Below are 18,008 nucleotides of genomic sequence, written 5' to 3' on the forward strand. Positions count from 1 at the left end.
ATCTTCAAGCACCTTCCTTCGATAGGCGGACGGCCTCATCCCGCTTTCGTTTGTCCTCCATGAGTCTTTCACGCGCTGTGCCCGATCCGTCGTCGATGGAACTGAAAAAGTCGTCCTCGGCCATCTTGAGCAGCTCATCCAGCGCCGAACCCTTGGGGCGATAGGAGGCCGATGTAGGACGCTTCTGGGCTGCCTTGAGTCTCTTTTCTCTGGCCGCGCTCTCGAGGGTCTTTTCACGCTTGGCTTCTCTCTCCAGCATCTGGCGAAATACAGTGCCACAGTCCAGCGATGAGATGGGCTGATCAGGGACCAAGCCCTCCTGCTGTCCCCGAGGCAGATTGACTCACCTGCGAAAATATGGACTTCTCGTTTGGCTGAATTTTGGCCAGGCCATCCGATAGCTCCAGGAGAGTGGTGGTTCCGTTTCGGGCGGAGGCGGCGAGCAATCGACCATGATCCTGGGCCTTGATGCAGTGGATTGGCGCACTGCAGACCTGGTAAACAAAAGCAAATATATAATCCAAGGTAGAGTCAACCTCATCGTTCGACGGCAATGCGCCGGCATAATGATGGAGGACCGGTATTGCAGCGGCCATTCTGGCGCACTGTGTTTGCACAGCGAGCCAGCCGACGCTCAGCGCCACTCTTACTTGAACCGTGAGCGTGGGGTCATTTTGCTTGAATATGTAGTCCCAAAAGTCAATGGTGCCGTCCATTTTGGAGGTGAAGAAGAGCGATGGTCGGGTCGGGCTCCAGCAGGCGTCGGTCAAATAAGACATGGTGTATCGCGTGCTCATGATCGGCGTCTTGGCATCCTCGACCCAGATCTGAATGGTGTTATCAACAAACAGGAATCAGCTGCCTGGATAGCTGCCCTGTGCAGATTTCGAACAGCGGTGCACTCTTGACTGGTCCAGAGTCGGCGCATCGCGCACTTGCCTTAGCTGTCCAGTCGCCGACAGTGAGAAAATTCTTCAGGAAGAACGGGTTGCGCTATCAAGAGAGCTGCTGGTTAGCGCTTCCCATACACCCTTGCTCATCGGTGTGGTGGAGGCGCAAAGCCACTTTGACAGACCGGTCACAAACATGGCGACTGCCGCGACGGCTCACCTGCAGTGCATAAACTGGACCGTGGTGGCCAGGGTACGTGTGTGTGATCTTCTCGCTCGGGTTCTTGGCTTTCTTGTTGCACATGAATATCGAGCCGTTCTCGGCACCGACCATGAATTTTGTCGGCTACAGTTGACGCAGAGAAGGCAACAGGCATCGTCAGCACCAAATCATCTTAGAAACGGGCGAGCGTGTTTCGGAGGCCGATCCACAGAGCACTGAATGGTCGAGCATATCCCGCCAAAAGCAGCAGCGGCCGCGAGGACATTCCTGATTCGCCTGATAAGACGCCGTGGGAGTGCGCCATCACAGTGTTTGTTCTGTCCACAAAGTATGTGCCGATCCACCTTTCCAACGATCAAGACGGATCTGTGCCAGGATACGCTCATACCATGGTGGTTTCAAAGTCTAGCACGGTGCCTCCGATAACGTTTCCGTTCTTCTCAGGGTCCAGAAGGAGACTCTCGGTGGGATCGGTGAGCTTTCGGATATCCCACCACAGCACCTGGCCGTCAGTCGAGACGGAGAAGAACTCGGATCCTATAACACGAGGTGCACGAGGTTCGGGAAGTCAGTCCTGCTGCATCTAAGGTCGCCAGTGCGATTGAGAGCGAGTGCGCAAGAGGCGGCGTGCTTCTGCTGGCGGATCCAAGGCACCCGACAGTGGATGTATTCAAGTCCCAGCGTGCTTTGCCAAGTCTGGGTACCTGATTTCGACTGGACCCATTGCACATTGTAAACCGGGTCCCTGTGGCTCTTCTGAATGGGTGAGGTGTCGACCGGATAGGAGCCCTTTCTCGTATCCCAGTACGCTGAAAGGCAGGAGCGTGGGAAAGGGACGAGAGATGAGGGCGCCATCCATCCGTGCGGGGCCAGACCCAGCACCCGGGGCAGGGCATGCACATGGTGTTTGTAGGAAACAGCCAAGAGCGAAGGCCAGCAGCACCGTTGCGCTTACTCACACAGCAGACCGTTGTATGTTCCACCCACGAGAATATGGGGGTCCTTCGGGTTGTACTTGATGCAGACGAGCGGGCTGCTGGGCGTCAGTGTCAGATCGGGGGTGCTGGGGTTCTCCACGTCCCAGATATACGAGTCGTTGGACATGCCCGAGACCTGTTTCTGGAACTCGAGTACGGAGTAAGCCACGGCGATTTTGTGGCCGTCGTCCGGATACCACGACAGATAGGTTGCGGCACGGGGAATGGGATTGGGGTCGCTGGGGAGCCACACAAGTCAGCAAAGGCAGAGTCTCTATGGCCGCACGGTCTGTCGCTCGCTGCAGACACGGTGGATCGACGCTGTCCTCTGGATGGCCCATCACTTCTTTGGCCTCTTGACGACAACGGCCAGCGCACACAGCACAGGCGCGCGCATACCGGTAGACATTGAGGGATTTGGCGGTGGGAGCCTCGATCACGGACGTGTCGGGCATCTCGGCGAAATATTCCTCATAGATATCGATGGCATTGTTCTGCTTGATACAGTGCTCCATGGACTGCGATAAGACACGCGGGCGGGAGTTGGGCCCAAGTCAGGTCCGGATGCCTGGGAAGAGATGCAGCACGCGCAGAATCGATGGCCGGCAGCTTTGGATCAGGCAGGCATGCGGACAACAGCGGCGGACTCACCAAACCCAGCGCCTGGACGGCACGGATGTACTCCTCGTCCTTCTCGATCTTTTTGCGGTAGCGGATGGTGTGCTCGACGTCGCTCGCGTCGACGTCCTTGGGCCATCCGCCTTGAAGGTGCAGAATGCCACGGTTGGTGAAGGAGATGCTCTCGGTGTTGACCTAGCAGTCGGCGGGGGTTGGTAGCGCTGACATTAAGCCCCTTGAAACCGCAACGCAGAAGCACTGGGCCGCTGGTGGGAAGATCGTGGGCTCACCTCATGCTCGCTTTGCTCGGGCACCGACTGCGATTCGACCAGGCACTGCGGCCGCTCGACATAGTGCCGCGCGAGCGACGGGTCTGGTGGGATCGAGTACGAGAGCTCGGCAGGGCGGTCGACGAAGGTCGGCTGCCGGCCAAACTCGGAGCGCTTGCGTTGGTAGACGTATACGATTTCCATGACTCATGCACAGCCGACGCAGATGGGATGTCGCGAGGATGGGCTGCATAAAAACGAGAGGCAGGGCGCAAGCAGCGGGCCGATGGCCGAGGGGGCCGCTGGAGCCATTTCCGCGCCAAATCAGCTCGCTCTCGGCCTTGATTCGTGGCTGGGCCAGCATCGAGCGGCCAGATGAGGGAGCAGGTGAGGGAGCAGGCGAGCGAGCAGATGCGAAGAACTGGTTCGAGCATGCCCAAAACGAAACGGGGCATTCTGTTCTGGGCCAGGGTCGTCGCGCTGCTCTCTGGGCTCATGAGTACACTCCAGTGTCCAAGGAGACTGGGACCAACACACAGATCGCTGCGAGGGAGACTACTCGTTTCGCTACAGCCAAGCTGTATATTCGCTGATCCAGGTTCAACTTGAAGGGGAAACACACGAAGCCCTTACCGGCGATCCAATAGAAAACGAGACACCTGGGTTTTGACCACTGATCAAATACCATCACACACTGGCCATGATCATTTGTCAGAGTGTCCAAGAGCACCATTCACCACTGGCACTCCGAGACCAGTGCAGCGACCCACAAGCAGGTCACACTTCGTCGACCCACAACTCTACTCTGCTCCAGCAAGCCACAGAGCTGATCCAGCCCATCGTTGAACGCAACCCTTTCCAGTCTGGTCCAATGATTCGCTGTCTACTCGAGTCCACTCTCCAGAGAAAAGTGTCGCTCTCGCTCTGCCACACTGCCATCCACCGAGCCGGTTCCCTCACAAGAGGCTGCAGAACCTCTACAAACCCAAGCGACTGGATGAGCGAGTGACGCAGTTCAGGGACGAGATCCACTCCATCGACCCACATCGGATTGTCTTTGTCGATGAGACGGGCATTCGACTGTTCATGTTTCCTCTCTGGATATTCCGAGAAAGGTGCCCGACTGCAGAGGCGCCACAACATGAAGCACAAGAAGACAAGAACATCCTCGACACCTATGACCTGTATCGAAGTGCATGGAGTGAGACGTGTATCCTGCCTCCTGTGTCCCTTCCAAAGGGTACTGCTTCATGTCCTCACATTGACTGTTCCTGTCTGCACCATATTGAAACACTTTCGAACAAACGAGGGTTCACTAGACGACACTGCGGGGAGGGTGATGCCCTCGTCCAAGCACCGCCTGAGATGCAGCTCCAGGAGACGAGATGCTTCGAACTGCACGTGTGTCATGGCTCGGACAGTCTCCTCGATCTTGTCGTGCAAGGTGTCGTTCTTGATGATGGCGTCGAGGGTGCACTTGACGGTGGAGTACTCGGCCTTTAATTGCTCGTTGGTCGTTCCCCAGCGTCCTTGTTCCATCGTCGCCTCTCGATTGCCTCCTCTTCGCGGAGAAGCATTGGCAACCCTGTTCCAGTCTCCGCCCAACAACAAAACCATCTGTCAATGCATGAAGTGCAGAACGGGCGAACAAGCCTACAACGTCGTCTCGACAACAACATACTACAATCACTACTATATCTACGGTTTCCTCCCGAGGTTCCCCAAGTCCGTAATTACAGCACCTCCACTGCAACAAGTCAGCCCTCCAACACTTCTGTCAATCCTCGCTGGCCCCGGGCTCCAGTTCGCCGTTCCCAAGTCGTCATCCGGGAGATATCTTCGCCGCTCCCTCAGCCGAACCAATCGATGAGCAGATGGACCCACCCTCATCCAAGCACACAGTTGCATGCACCCCTTTGCCGAAAAATGACAGATCCTGATCACTTTGGTTTCTCTCGAAAATGGTATCGAAGAAATCGACCCGTTTTGCCTGGGAATCGTCGAAGTCATGACTGACTGCAACACGTCCGATAGAGTGATCAAGGAGATTCTCAAATATATTGACATATATACTGGAAACCCCGTGCCCACCATCCCGAGTCTTTACAAAATCCGAAAACACATGGACCAATTATCAACTGAGAGCGCAGTTTCTCTTCCTTGTTGCCGAAACAGCTGTATTGCCTTTGATGTCGATCATCAATCGGAGAGAACATGCCCGCATTGTGGAGAAAATCGGGGCTTAAGCTTTCGAAAGGTTCTCTCGAATGACGAGATTCAACTTTCTGAAAAGAACGCCCAGACCTATACGTACTATGAGTTTATGCCCAAGCTTCAAAGCCTTTATCAGAACCAGGAGTGGTTCGATTTGATTTGATGATGTATCGAGCCACTCGTGCCTCCGAACCAGGTGAGACATTCTTCAGACTTCCTATCAACAATCGTCCATCGTCAATACCCCATCAGTGAGCCCATACTACATATCGGTCTACGCTCGAGCGTTCTGGTCTTGTTCTCGTCTGCTGAATATTCACCATCTTCTGCGGATATACCACTCCATTCCCTCATTACTCCACAGGAATACTGATGGGTTTCGACAGTCTCCCAAACTGGGCAAGGAGTACTGCCAGAACTGCACCGCACCTTCGTTTATGATTGCATAACTGCCTCGTAACTGACTGCCAATTGCACTTTGATTCTCAGTGTATCCATGGCTGGATACCGGTAAGTAATTTTCCAATTCTATTCAATTATTATGACTGCTGCAAATCAGCTTGGACAGCTGAATATAAGAAATTGTTCGCTATTTACAGCCATTTCCGTCGCCTGGGGAGCGGTTCTGTCCAAGAGGCAAAGCAGTCGGGAGAAGTCGGAACAGGGGGCCGAGCCGTACGGGAATGGGTTTGTGCAACCGCGCTAACACTAAGAAATTCTGTGCGGAGACGACACGGAAATTCGAGCCAATGATCTGGGTCCAGGATGAGTCGTTATGACTCGCTTTGAACCTGCTGATCTGGTCACGGGTTTCTCAGCTTGGGCAGCATAGGTGGCCCCAAATTTTTCATCGTGGCGCTAAGGACACAGGAGATGATGATCCGGTCAGAAACGGTCCAGAGCGTCCGCGGCAATAGCACGCCGATTCGCACGGTTGACCACGGCTCAGTAAGGGTGCCCTGGGGGCGATTTCATTCAAGGTTGTTTATGAAGACCGTCGTGATTGATTGGAATAACATCACAAGTGGTCCTAAAATGCATATGCAGGCAGCGTTGATAGGACTCATTGAGGGTGCTTACCTGAGAAGGATCCATAGTGGCAGTAGCAAGGTGCCAGCGACGCCGAGGCTGCCGGATGAGACTCGGGATCTGATGAGGAAGCAGAGCGCGGGGAGTTAGGCACGAGCACGATCACAAGAACTCGGCGACCGGTGTTCCAGGCGCAGGCATATACGACTCAGTAAGGGTGCCCTGGGGGCGGTTTCATTCAAGATGATTATGAAGACCGTCGTGATTGATTGGAATAGCATCACAAGTATAGCTCAGGGCGACGAGAAACAGCGGGTGCTGACTGTGGGACGGAGACTGACCTGCAGGGGAGGAGTGGCACTGACCAGCAGGGCGTTCTCCGTCGAGAACTGGTGCACAAGGCAGGCTGGCTGGACATTCAGGATCGCGATTAATACCAGATCGAGAGCGACGGCCCAGTCCTGGCTGCGCTTGACAGGGTGCTTGTCAGACGTCAAAACTGTCCACATGGCGATTCAGACATATGCTTGTCTACTTGTTTTGGAATATCATCGCTCAGCACCTGATGATCGGCGATGGGGCTGTCCAGACACTCACGCTGTTCGTTCCTGGATCACAGTACACAAATGGTCAGCATCGAACGGTCTCGGCCCGCGTTCCAAAGCGGAAACAACCCGCAGCCTCTTTGCTCAGTGTTGCATGAATGGTAGTTAAAGGGTTTGTCCGCATCGATAACTCGTCAGACTCGTCATCTAAAGAGTTCATCATAAAGAGGGCATCATGTGTGTTGGACCAGAACAGACTCGCCACTCACCATTCACTCGGGCTGGGGAAGCAGATGCACTTGGATCACCCTGAAAAGTCACAGCAACGTTAGAGCCATGTGTCTGCAGAGGCCACTCGTCAAGCAAGCGGCTGCGATTCAGCATCAGACAATGCACATTCTACATATTTGTTCAGTGCCCAGTGCGCTTACACACGCCAAGTTGTCAAGACTCGGCGTGGCATCAGTTGCTGGCGATGAAGAAGGGGGGTTTGGGCAAATCACGTACCTTTGAATGCGGTTGGCGGCATGAGTCGCTGGCATTTGTTGTGTACGGAGTGAAATGGCCTGAACTGCACAGTCTCATGGTTAGCGAGCGGCCTGAAATCCGAGCGACACGGACAAACTGCGCCGAGGTGGTACTCAGAAGCCAATACGTCATCACTATGTATCAGCCGGTAATTCCAGCTTAAAGTATTGTGTTGTCTCATCATAGCCACCCGTTTCGGAGTGCACAAGCATCGGCTCGGGTTGGATACTTACAACAGGAGCCGCACAGAACGGGCTTGTGGGTGTGCGAGCCGAGTGGTCTGGCTTCTGAGCAAAAGCGATGCGGCGGTTAGCAAACGTCGATAGACGCTGGGTCTGCGCTGCCAATCGTCGGCCGGGCAGTTCTAACGTTCAGAGACAGAGGCTATAATCACTGGGATTCAGAGACTCTAGTTTATGTGATCAATGTCGAAGGTCATCCTTGTTTGCCTGGCTGGTTGGCGCAGAACAGGGCCGGACACTCACATCGAATAAAGAGGCCAGGCGGCGGGGACTTGGTGCCAGCCGCGGCTACCGTCATCTGGAGCGAGTGCTCATCGGGGTGGCGGTGCCGGAGAAGCGCCGGCGACAGCCGATGCATACGGCAGCACAACAGGGCAGCATTCGGGATCCGAGCGTCTCCGCAGGCCAAGACTGCAGCGGGAGATGCGACAAAGAAGGGGACCGTGCGCTGTCGGTTTTTTATAGCGTCGATTTCATTTCGTGCTGATCGGACGGGCGGCGTGGCTTGTGCACCACATTAAAGCAATATATCCACTTTTGGACAACTGCGCAGCATGCTGCTGCGCGCCAGCCGTTGTCTCTGTTGCTGTTTCTCGAACAGGCCAGGCTGCGCACGCTGCTCTCGCCCGCGTCTCGTCTGCATCTCGTCTGCATCTCGCCCGCGTCTCGGCGGCTCGCTGCTCGGCTTCCCACGCTGCCTCGAACCAGGGCAAGTACACCTTCCCGTCTATTCCACAAGTGCGCTGAGGCTCCCGGGACCATTAGTGAAGGTCTCTGCACCGTCTGTTTTTCTATATCCCTCCGCGTCTCCGCCTCCTCTGCATACACGGATGCGCATTCCTCAGGCCAACGCCGCCCTGCCCCAGCCGGCAGGCGAGATGAACAACGACCCCTCAATGGCCGATTTGAAGACCAAAAAGGCCTTGTTCGAGCTCCAGAACCAGGACAGGCCCCGCTCCCTGAGTAAAAAACTTTCCAAGAGCAACGATGTCTTGGCTGGTAAGATGCCTCTTGGCCCACATTGTCGTCCGACGTCGGCCAGATCGCTGGGGCAGGGGACATGCGCCGACCATCGACGGATGCATTTTCACACGCCTGTTGCTGTCGTGCTTTGCATTCCGGGCCGTGCAGATACCATTAGCGGATCGCCAGAGAGTCAAAGGATACTTCAATCTGCTCAAACGGGGCAAGATTCGCCAAAGCAAAGCTTCCGCAAATCCTTTTTGGGCAAATCCTCAAAGAGTATCGAGAAGCTGAACGACGCCGGTACTCGCTGCTGCGTCCTAGTAGACGCTGGTTTTGAGAGACAGCACGCCGCAACGGCACAAGCCAGCGATGCCGACTCACAGTCACTCCCGAACATTTCCTGCCCCAGACAACAGCGTCCCCGAGTCCGTACAGCCGTCAGCATCGGATGCCGCCGGCCAAAGCGCCAGCAGCAGCAACGGGAACTGGAGCTCGCCGCGGGCCGTCTACAAAACGTTCAAGTCATCTGTCTCGGGCACCGTTGACCGCATGTCTCGCTCGTGTATGTAGGCCGGGCAGCCGCAGATATGCTTGTTCGTGTAAATCTCCAACCAAGGCGCGCACTGCATTGCGGAATCGTCGAAAGCAGCGCTCACTGCTGGCGGGTTGATGCTGGAAATACCCATGTGATCGTTGGTGATGCTCACTACCGACTCCCTCCCTACCTTACCCGAATGGATTGCCAATGCCAAATGGACACTTGTCGACTTGACTTGAAATCCACGCTCGGCACTCGGGCTCGGGCTCGGATTGGTTTCACCGCAGTTCACAACCATCCGCCAGGGGCCAACTCTGCTGAACCACTTGAGGTGGCCGCTGTCGATCAGAGCGAGCGCGACAGTTCCGAGCTGCCTGTCAAGGAGAAGATCTCGGCTTTTGACCAAGGGCCCGACTCGCCCAAGAAGGAGTCCAAGAATCTAAAGAAGCGCATCTCGGCAGCGCTGCTGACAAAGTCAAAAAGCCACTCCAATTCCAGAATCAGCATGCACGATCCGGCCCTGCTGTCGCTGGTCGAGAAGCGCGAGGTCTTCGAGCGAGATCCCGCTGTTAAACCTGGCGAGGAGGGTCGAGGGACGCCCAAATCCGCAAGGAGCTTTGCTGACAAGGAACCGACAGCTGGTACGCCCGAGAATCAATCGCCCCTGAAAAGCTCGGCCTCGAGCCTGTCGAGGTGGGCCGATGACACTCGGTCCGTCAAGGGCGCCGCCGGAGCCGTGGGAGACCCGCCCCGCAAGGGATCGGACGCCATCAGCATGTCGTCGTCTCGGAGCTTCTCAGCCTTCAGGGCAGCAAAGTCGACCGACTCACTCGCTCGAACCGAGGAGGAACTGCCGTCCGAAATCGAGTCCGCAGACAATAAGCCGCCAACTCCAACGTCGACGCCGATGCCGGTTTCGGTGCCAGTTTCGATGCCAACACCAGCATCGGTGCCTACTCCGCAGTTTGCATCTGGCTCGGCCCCTGCGTCAGTACCAATACCGTCACAAGCACCAGCCGCACTGCCAAAGACTCATCCTGACCATCCATCGGTCCCAAAGTCCATCGAGACAGCCCTGGCCGACCTTACAAAGACACACCAGTCGATGGTCGAGGCCAGGCACCATTCCATACCGATTTCCCGCAGAAGCACGAGCCCCGCCAAGACACCGACAAGCCCTCTCTCCAAATCCAAGGAGCAGCTCGAGTCGCTGCTGTCGAACGCCATTCTTTTCTCAGACTTTGGCGAAGACGACGCTATACCCGCGGCATCCATCCAGGGCCGCGTCAATCCGCCCGAAGTTGTCACTGCAACTGTGTCCAGTGCCTCTCGCCGTGGTTGTCGGGACAAGGCCGATTCGACCACGGCTGCTGTCAGCTCCAAGGCACCGCCAAAGCCAAAGCGATTCGGTACCGGCCACCCTGCCGCACCGCCCAAGCCGCCGCGAGAGCGGATGCAGGAGATATTCGATCCGCCTCCTGGACCGCCGATCCCGTCACTGGACAAGAAACCCAAACGAGGGAGGCTGGTGCGGCGGACCTACGGCGTCACAGACTAGAAATCATGCTTGGGTTGGGAGGCCGGCGGCAGACCCTATCGCAACGGGCCCTGGGGATGCACTTTTGGCGTGTAGACGCCGTGAGGCCCTGAGGGGTAGATGATACCAAGCAACAGCTGCAGTAAAGTCCCAGAGCTATCATCCACAGCAGCACCGACTGACTCAGCCAACCTTGGCTCTCAATCTGTCTCGGGGCAGTGTCTACATTTCCGTCGACAGACACGATGTATTATTGCCCCAAAGGGCCTTTGCAACTATGCATGGTACCGGAGATCATGGAGAGTTATCTTTTTCTCGCGTGGCAGATGCATTGTGATCATCATATTCCGGCTGGGATGGAACAGCGAGCCGCGGACGTCGTCTGTTGCCGACAAGCGAATCGTGTCGGTGTGGCAAAGTAGCTGGGCGTGAGCGTTCGGGTCCGATACATTTCAGCGACAGCGCAAGAGCGAGGCAAGGACTTACTTCCGCTGTTCACCGACATGAGCGGCGCTTCCCTGCAGCCGGTGTGCCGCATGTCCCAGAAGCTGACTAATCCGTCGTTCTCAGTATACGGCCGGCCCATGGATACGAGGTATCCATTCGGGTGCAGGGATGGATAAACCAGGAGTGTGAGACTCTTGTTCGCTGGCGGTGGCTTTGTGAATCCAAAGTTCAGTGCATGGCGGTTTTTTTGGCGGTCGTCAAAGAGGAACAGCTGCTTGGTCTGGTAGTTGGTGCTGTTGAAGACGCAAGTCAGCAACATAGCGAAACTGCCATTGCGGTTGCGTCGGCTCTCTGTGTGCTCGGTCAGCTGCGTGGTGAGCAGTGGCAGCGCCGTCGCCTGATCCCCAAACCGGAGTGGCGGTGCACGTACCAGATCAGACTCAGCGAGGGGCTGTTTTCGATAACGAGGATCTTGTTGATCTGCATATCGTTGCGTGGACAGGATTCGAACAGGCCGTTTGATCAGCTCGCCGATTCTTTGTATGCTCACTACAATGCTCTTATGGACTGCCTGGGCCATGCCTCTACCCGAACTGCCTACCGCCGCAACAGGTCGCATGCGCCTCATCATAAAGGATCTCATCATCATCAAGTCCGTGGCAAAGATTTTGCTGCGCATTTGACACGGGGCAAGAAACAAACACGCTGAGTTAGCCATGAACCAGCTTGATATTCCGCGAATCTGAACCAACGACAAGAATCTGCGGCTGCCAGTGACGTACCCGTCCTTGCCGGCAGTGTAGACAAGGTTCGTGTACTTGTTCCACGCCGTTGATATCACCGCAGCGGTGTGCTTGGGCCTCAGGTCTTTAAGATCTCCCACAACATATTGCTGCTCGTCGCGGTCCAATCTCCACCAATACTGGATGGAGACATGGCCGGATCAGGGTGAATCGAGGCACCGTATTCCAAGAGGGCGAGTTGATCAGGACGTGCAATTGCTGTCCGCGTGAGGCTCTCTCGGGCAGCACTTGCACACCAGGGCAACTTACCAGAGTTTTGTCATCGTTGGCTGTCACAAAAGACAATGAGTTCTGGCCCCGTGAAGCGTCGGGGATCCCGGTGATGGAGTTGATAGTGTTGATACGATCCATGAGCTTATCGAATGGACCGCCATCGAAGAGCGAGTCCGAGCTGGAGATGATCTGGTTCTTGCACAAGAATGTTGGCGTCGACTGAGAGCGGAAAAAGATGCGCGTATCCAAGGATTAGGAGGGTGCCAGTCGAGAGAGAGACTGCTGCCATCATGTGACTGGGCTGCTTGATTTGATAACCCCGCACGGACTGGAGGGCACCAAATGAGTCAAGACGGAGGCAAAAGCACGACTTGCGACACATCTTGTGGGGATAGGCTGCAAGAGTATGGAGTCGAAGCGACGACGAAGTGCCGGTCTGTTCTGTGGGGTCAGGCTCTTGGTTCCACCGGCTTGCTCACCTGCTCTGGGGGGCGACGATACTCGCAGTCAAACAGAATCGATATCTTCTTTCTCGCATGGGTACGCTCGGCGAGCTTGTCTGAGACCATAACCAACACATCCTTCGAAGCCCACGCCTGCACGACCAATCAACGTGGCACACCAGATGCGTTAGCTGCTTCAGCAAAAGGAGCGGACGAACAAAGCTGAACGCCAATTCACACGCTCGGATGGCTCGCGAAGGAGACGCCACGATGTTTCTCCGGCAATGTACCAACTGGAGTGCAGCGTGACCATGCGAGTTCGATGGATTACCATGTCATGGACTCGTGGCAGCCCCACAATCTCTGGCTTGAGGTTTCGGATTTCCCTGAACAGCCGGAGGATAAAGGTTATCGTTGCTGTTCCGAAAGTTTTGTTTAACGCCACTCATCGCAACTCTGTTCACCAGCCACTCTCCTCCTCTGATCTGGCACTGACACTCCGCAGCCCTCCTGTGCCCTATCTGGCAGCTTACATGCAATACGAAAGTGAGTTGATTTGCAACGCGCTGATGCATGGTAAAGTACAGAGAAGGGTGAGCATTTTGGATCGAGCATGTAGTGGCGCTTTGGCTGCAGCGACCGACACTGGTGCTCTGCTGCTTGCCATGTTGCCAACTGCAAAGAGCTTACCCGCTCATACATGAGCTAACCAGGATATCGTCGTTACTCGGCATGATAGCAAGTGTGCGCAGCTTGTGATTGGTGCTTGTGGTGATCGATCGGGGATTGTTCATAGACAGTCGATCGTACTGGTTGCGCGAGCCTAGTTGCCATGCCGGCGTTGGCAGGGTCTTTAGTCCTGCAGGCGTTGCTGCAGTTTGCTGGCTGTTGGCTTGGGGATTGTTCCCGCCTTGGGATGCGGACTGGTTGTTCTTCTTCTTTGATTTACTCCTTGATTTCTTGCTCGATTTCTGATGCTCAGGGTTTTGGCTGTCGGAATTTTGGTTGCTGGGGTTCTGGCCGCTTGGCACTTGATTGCTGGGCATTGGGGTGGCGGGTGCTGGGCCGGTGGATCTTGGAGGGTTGGGTGCTGTATTGCCAGGCTTTGGCGGATTCGGCGCTGGATTGACAGGCTTTTGGGCTTTGGGCTTTTGCGATGAGCTCGGGGTCGCCGAGCCGCCAGCCTGGGACGGATCTGGAAGCTGATGATCCGGGCGTGGTGTGTCGCGGAGCATCTCGGCTGCAATGCTCTGTGCGTCCATCAACGCGGCCTCAATGATCTCCATTTCTTGGTTCATGTCATCGATGTGGTTCGATATCTGTACAAGAACAGTCGGGTCAGGCTTTGGCAACATGGGCCGCAGAGTTCAGAATGTGTCGCATCAGCACAGCCTTCGCGTGTGCACACCAGCCGCCTACCTCTTCCTGGTGCATTTTCCATTGCAGATGGTGGCCCTCGATCTGCAACGTGAATGAGCGACGCCGTGGTTAATGGCAATCCATGATATAGCGCAGCTCGTCTGGCGGCCCCCGCCGAGATGTGGTGTGCCTCACAGAGGCCACTGGGCGGCCTTCACCTTGGACATCAGGTCATTGAATCGGATTAGCAACGGGCCGCGCCAGTTTTCGGCCGGGCCATCTTTTGGGCTGAGAGATCGGCTCGGCGAGCGGTCTCGACTCTGGCGTAAATCCTCGGAGCGGCTCTGCGAGCGGTCTCGGCTGTAGTCGTCCGAACGGCTGTGGGAGCGACCCCGACGATCGTCCCGTGAGCGACTGCGTGCACGGCTTCTGTAGCGGTCTCTCGAGTCATTTCGAGAGTCATTTCGAGAGCTGCTCCAGCGGTAATCCCAAGAGCGACTCCTCGATCGATCCCGGTAATAATCCCGCTCGCGGTCTCTCGATCGATTTCTCGAGAAACCCCACGGACGATCTCTCGACCGATCCCGAGAGCGGTCCCGGCTGCGATCGTACGAATGGTCTCTGGAGCGGTCGTGCCGGCGATCCCTGGATCGATCCCGAGAGCGATTGCGCTGCCGGTCCTTTGAGCGATCCTTCGACTGGTCCCGGGAACGGTTGGCTGATCGATCGGCTGTGCGTAAAGGCTCAGAGCGCTCGTCCCGGCCCCTGGAAGGCTCTTCCTTCGACACCGATGAGCTCGTCGGCTTCGATACTGGCCCCGTGGACGACTTTGCTGCTGGTTCGAGCGACGGCCTGAGCAGTGGCTCCGGAGCCGGTCTGGTCGTTGGTCCTGAAGGCGGTCTGGTCGCTGAGCCCAAAGATGGCTTGGGCGCTGACCCTGGGGACGGCTTGGCCGCTGACACCGAAGATGGACGGGTTGCTGGCTCTGGCGACGGTCTCAGAAGCGAACCAGATTCGCTCCTCGGCTCGGTCTTGACCTTCTTGAAATCTTCAGAAACAGTTGGTCCGCCGCGGATAGGATCCGAGTAGCTGTATGCCGACCATGTCCGCTTTTGTGAGCTCCCTGCGGCCGCCGCATGGCCCGGCTGGCGGTTGCTGGGATCCGCAGACGAAGATTGCAGTCGGTTTGGGTTGGTCGAGGACAGACCTGCACCGGGGCCCTCATTCGCCCTGAGTGGGGTCTGGCTGAAAAAGCCCTGCGGGAAGAGATCCATTGGATCTGGCAGATCTGTGAGGATCGAGACAGAGGTTGCTGGACACCGTCCGGGTCGCTGGAGAGGGGACGGCCAGCCAGGACAGCCAGCACCCGTGAGCTTTGCTGGGAGAAGACGCTGCTGGTCTGCCTCTGGCATTCCGCGCCATTTCAGGGAGCGCACAAGCAGCGCAGCCGAAAAACTCGAGCTGCGCATTGTGAAACGACCGCCTTTTCGTCTGCGAGCTCCTCGAACCGAAACCAAGCACCGATGGCTTTGGATTTGGATTTGGATTTGGGGAGCCATGCAGCCCGTCGAATCATAAGCGGCTCAGTCACGACAACCTGCATCAGCCTCAGTCGGGGCAGCCATGGCCGCGCAGTGCCAAGCTCTATGCCCCCGCTCTCTCGGCAGTGGTCCGGAATGCGCTCTTATATTCAAAGTTACTTGGCAGAGGACGGTAGCAGAGACTGGTTGGATCGCAAAGCCAAGTTAGCAAGGGTCTCGACATAGGAACAATCGACGCGGCTGCTCTCCTTTTGCCAAAGCCGCATTGTTCCTTCGCAAGAGGCGAAAGATCTACGTCCGTCCCCGAACTTGTGCGCTGGATGCAGGCACAGGCTCTGACACCAACAACACCAACAACACCAACAACACCATCAACGCCGATCCGCACCATGCGACCACTAACGCTGTCGACGCCAGATTCACCCACGACACATACCTCTAGCTAGCATATCGGACGTGTGCCAACAGCAACATGTCTGAGCGAGCTCGACAAAGTAGTCCCCAGGCCATGCGATGTCAGCCGGCATACAGCGGTCGGTTGCAGCAGCTATATCCGCCCTCCTAGGGCCATGAAGAATGAGATGGCGGCATCGTCGGGCGTCTCTTCGCCGAATGTGGCCTTGGTGTCATTGGAGAGCTTCTCGGCGCTAGAAGTCACCGCCTTCCTTTCCTCGTTTTCCGCAGCAGAGAGCTTGGCGGCAGGCTCCATCCAGCCAATATCGGTACTGCCACGTTCGTCCATTAGCTTGGAGACCTCCTCCAGCTTCCCGGACAGAAACGCCGTCCAGACGGTATCGGAGGGGTCGATGAGGATGCGACCGGTGTGTCTGGGTGCTGTGGCTCTGAGGGTGGCTCGGCGGCGCAGGGTGCTGCTCCGGCCCTCAGCCACGGAGGTGCGCCCCTGAAGTTCGAGGATGTCATCACGGAGATCCGAAACGGAGTTGCCGACCGAGGCGGCCTTGACGACGGCACTGGTGTTGTTGATGATCTTTTCGATTTCATTTCGCTCGGGGCCATGAGAAGGGGCAACCTCGGTCCCCCTTTCCCACGCACCACCAAGAGCGGCATACAGCGCAACGGCCACGGGCTCGAGGACGGTCTTGAGGTTAAGAGAATTGGCTTCCTTTTGCTGCTCCTCCTGCTGGATCTCGACATGGTCGTCCTCCATCCAGTCCAAATTGACGCCCTTTTCGCGGAGCTGTCGGGAAATGTCGAGAACACCGAGGCCGACAGAGGACCAGATGCAGTCCTGGCCCAGCTTGCTGTTGGCAACGACGTCGACTCCCGGCTGCGTCGCGGGTTGGGGAGGATCCAGCAGATGGGCAACAACCTGTCGGCGGTGCAGGTTGACATTGGCCTTGCAGTTGATGCCTGCAAAGGAGGCTCCGAGCTGCTGCGCAAGCTCTTGGTTGGTGATGCGGCAGTATCGCCAGAGCAACTGCTCGCGGCGGATCTTGGGGTCTGAGTTCAGTTTGTTGAGAGGATTGATGACGACCTCGTCCGGGTTCCGGGGACCGATGGTGGAGTCCCGTGTGGTGTACTCCAGCAACAGCTCGAAGATGGCGTCGCTCTTGGCCTCGACAGCCATGGCCACCATGCGGAGGGTGATGATGGGTCTGTCCTTGATGAGGTTGGCGTAGGCCTTGAGCAGATGGTAGACAAGGTTGTATTCTCCTTTCTCACAGGCATGCTCCATGGCAATCTTCCAGCGGATCAGGAACGCCTTGTTGGACTCGCTTCGCCAGTGGTCCAGGACCTCGGCGACTTTGGTGGCCATGTCGGCGTTGCGGGTTTGCTCAAGGAGATAAATGTCATGAAACATCTTGATGAGGGACACCTGCTCCTCGGTAAAGCCGTCCATCGAAACAACGTAGTTGGCGATTTCCCAGTCGCCGGTCTCGGCGGCTCGCTTGAGAATGTCGGCCTTGGATCGGAGCGGGAACCCACCGACGCGGACCATGAGGTCGAGCATGTCGAGGTTGTTTGCGACGACGGCGAGCGAGGTTGCATCGGGCACCATCTTCCAGAGCTCCTTTTGGATGAGGACAACCTTTTCCATCTCGCTGTAGGCAAGGTCCAGCTCGGAATTGGCGACCTCTTCCGTCGCCGGCACGGCGGCCAGAATCCGGGTGGACTCGGTGATGAGAAAGTATACAACCGACTTCCAGCACACCTCGTCAAATTGGGTCTGCAGATGGGGCGATGGACTGATAGCGGCGATCCAGACGGGGAGCCACAGTTCCTCGCACACCTTGCTGACGGCGGCGTTCAGAACGTTTCGCAGCCCAAACGACTGGTCGCCTTTTGCGGTCGAGAGCTGGACAGAGAGCTGCTTCAGGATCTCTTGGCAAACGAGCTTGGTGATGATGCGGCCGGGGAACTGCGTCGACTGCTCATCGACAGGCGTGCTAAAGCTCAGCTCGGCCTTTCCCGAGTGCAGGGCGATCCATTCTGGGTAGTTCATGGGGCGCTTCTCCAGCTTCTTTGTCGCCCAGGACTCGAGGACCCTGGGCCGGTGCAGAAGCCATTGGGCCCGGAACCGCGAGTCCTGGCTGCAGTAGTAGTACTTTTGGGAGAGGCGTGCGAACGAGCTCGGGTCGTCGAGATACTTGAATATCTCGATGAG

The 18,008-nt window shown here is 56.6% G+C and overlaps 4 protein-coding genes across 4 annotated transcripts; 1 reads left to right on the plus strand and 3 right to left on the minus strand.

Moving 5' to 3' along the window:
- Window positions 1–4: 4 nt before the first annotated feature.
- On the minus strand, window positions 5–3,181 carry BJ171DRAFT_601735 (WD40-repeat-containing domain protein; the record flags this gene model as incomplete). Its single annotated transcript, XM_053115107.1, has 11 exons — window positions 5–259; window positions 348–494; window positions 651–827; window positions 940–993; window positions 1,111–1,236; window positions 1,502–1,650; window positions 1,818–1,922; window positions 2,073–2,329; window positions 2,490–2,608; window positions 2,742–2,903; window positions 2,999–3,181. The coding sequence occupies 11 exons, from the start codon at window positions 3,179–3,181 to the stop codon at window positions 5–7; spliced, it is 1,734 nt and encodes a 577-aa protein (XP_052963570.1).
- Window positions 3,182–8,431: 5,250 nt separating this feature from the next.
- Window positions 8,432–10,597, plus strand: BJ171DRAFT_630668 (uncharacterized protein; the record flags this gene model as incomplete). The annotated part of the gene is made up of 3 exons (XM_053115618.1): window positions 8,432–8,534; window positions 8,911–9,063; window positions 9,327–10,597. 3 exons carry the CDS (start codon window positions 8,432–8,434, stop codon window positions 10,595–10,597), a joined length of 1,527 nt encoding a protein of 508 aa, XP_052963571.1.
- Window positions 10,598–10,851: 254 nt separating this feature from the next.
- On the minus strand, window positions 10,852–14,068 carry BJ171DRAFT_585139 (uncharacterized protein; the record flags this gene model as incomplete). Its single annotated transcript, XM_053114344.1, has 12 exons — window positions 10,852–10,958; window positions 11,063–11,316; window positions 11,454–11,503; window positions 11,625–11,694; window positions 11,806–11,945; window positions 12,076–12,258; window positions 12,519–12,635; window positions 12,814–12,868; window positions 13,016–13,048; window positions 13,173–13,801; window positions 13,902–13,943; window positions 14,060–14,068. The coding sequence occupies 12 exons, from the start codon at window positions 14,066–14,068 to the stop codon at window positions 10,852–10,854; spliced, it is 1,689 nt and encodes a 562-aa protein (XP_052963572.1).
- Window positions 14,069–15,513: 1,445 nt separating this feature from the next.
- BJ171DRAFT_518013 (uncharacterized protein) lies at window positions 15,514–17,244 on the minus strand (the record flags this gene model as incomplete). The annotated part of the gene is made up of 2 exons (XM_053112209.1): window positions 15,514–15,564; window positions 15,819–17,244. A coding segment is annotated over one exon (1,315 nt), but the record flags the coding sequence as incomplete, so codon positions are not given.
- Between the last annotated feature and the right edge of the window lie 764 nt (window positions 17,245–18,008).

This window comes from Polychytrium aggregatum, assembly GCF_025602895.1.
Source record: "Polychytrium aggregatum strain JEL109 chromosome Unknown BJ171scaffold_39, whole genome shotgun sequence".
Lineage (NCBI taxonomy): Eukaryota > Fungi > Chytridiomycota > Chytridiomycetes > Polychytriales > Polychytrium > Polychytrium aggregatum.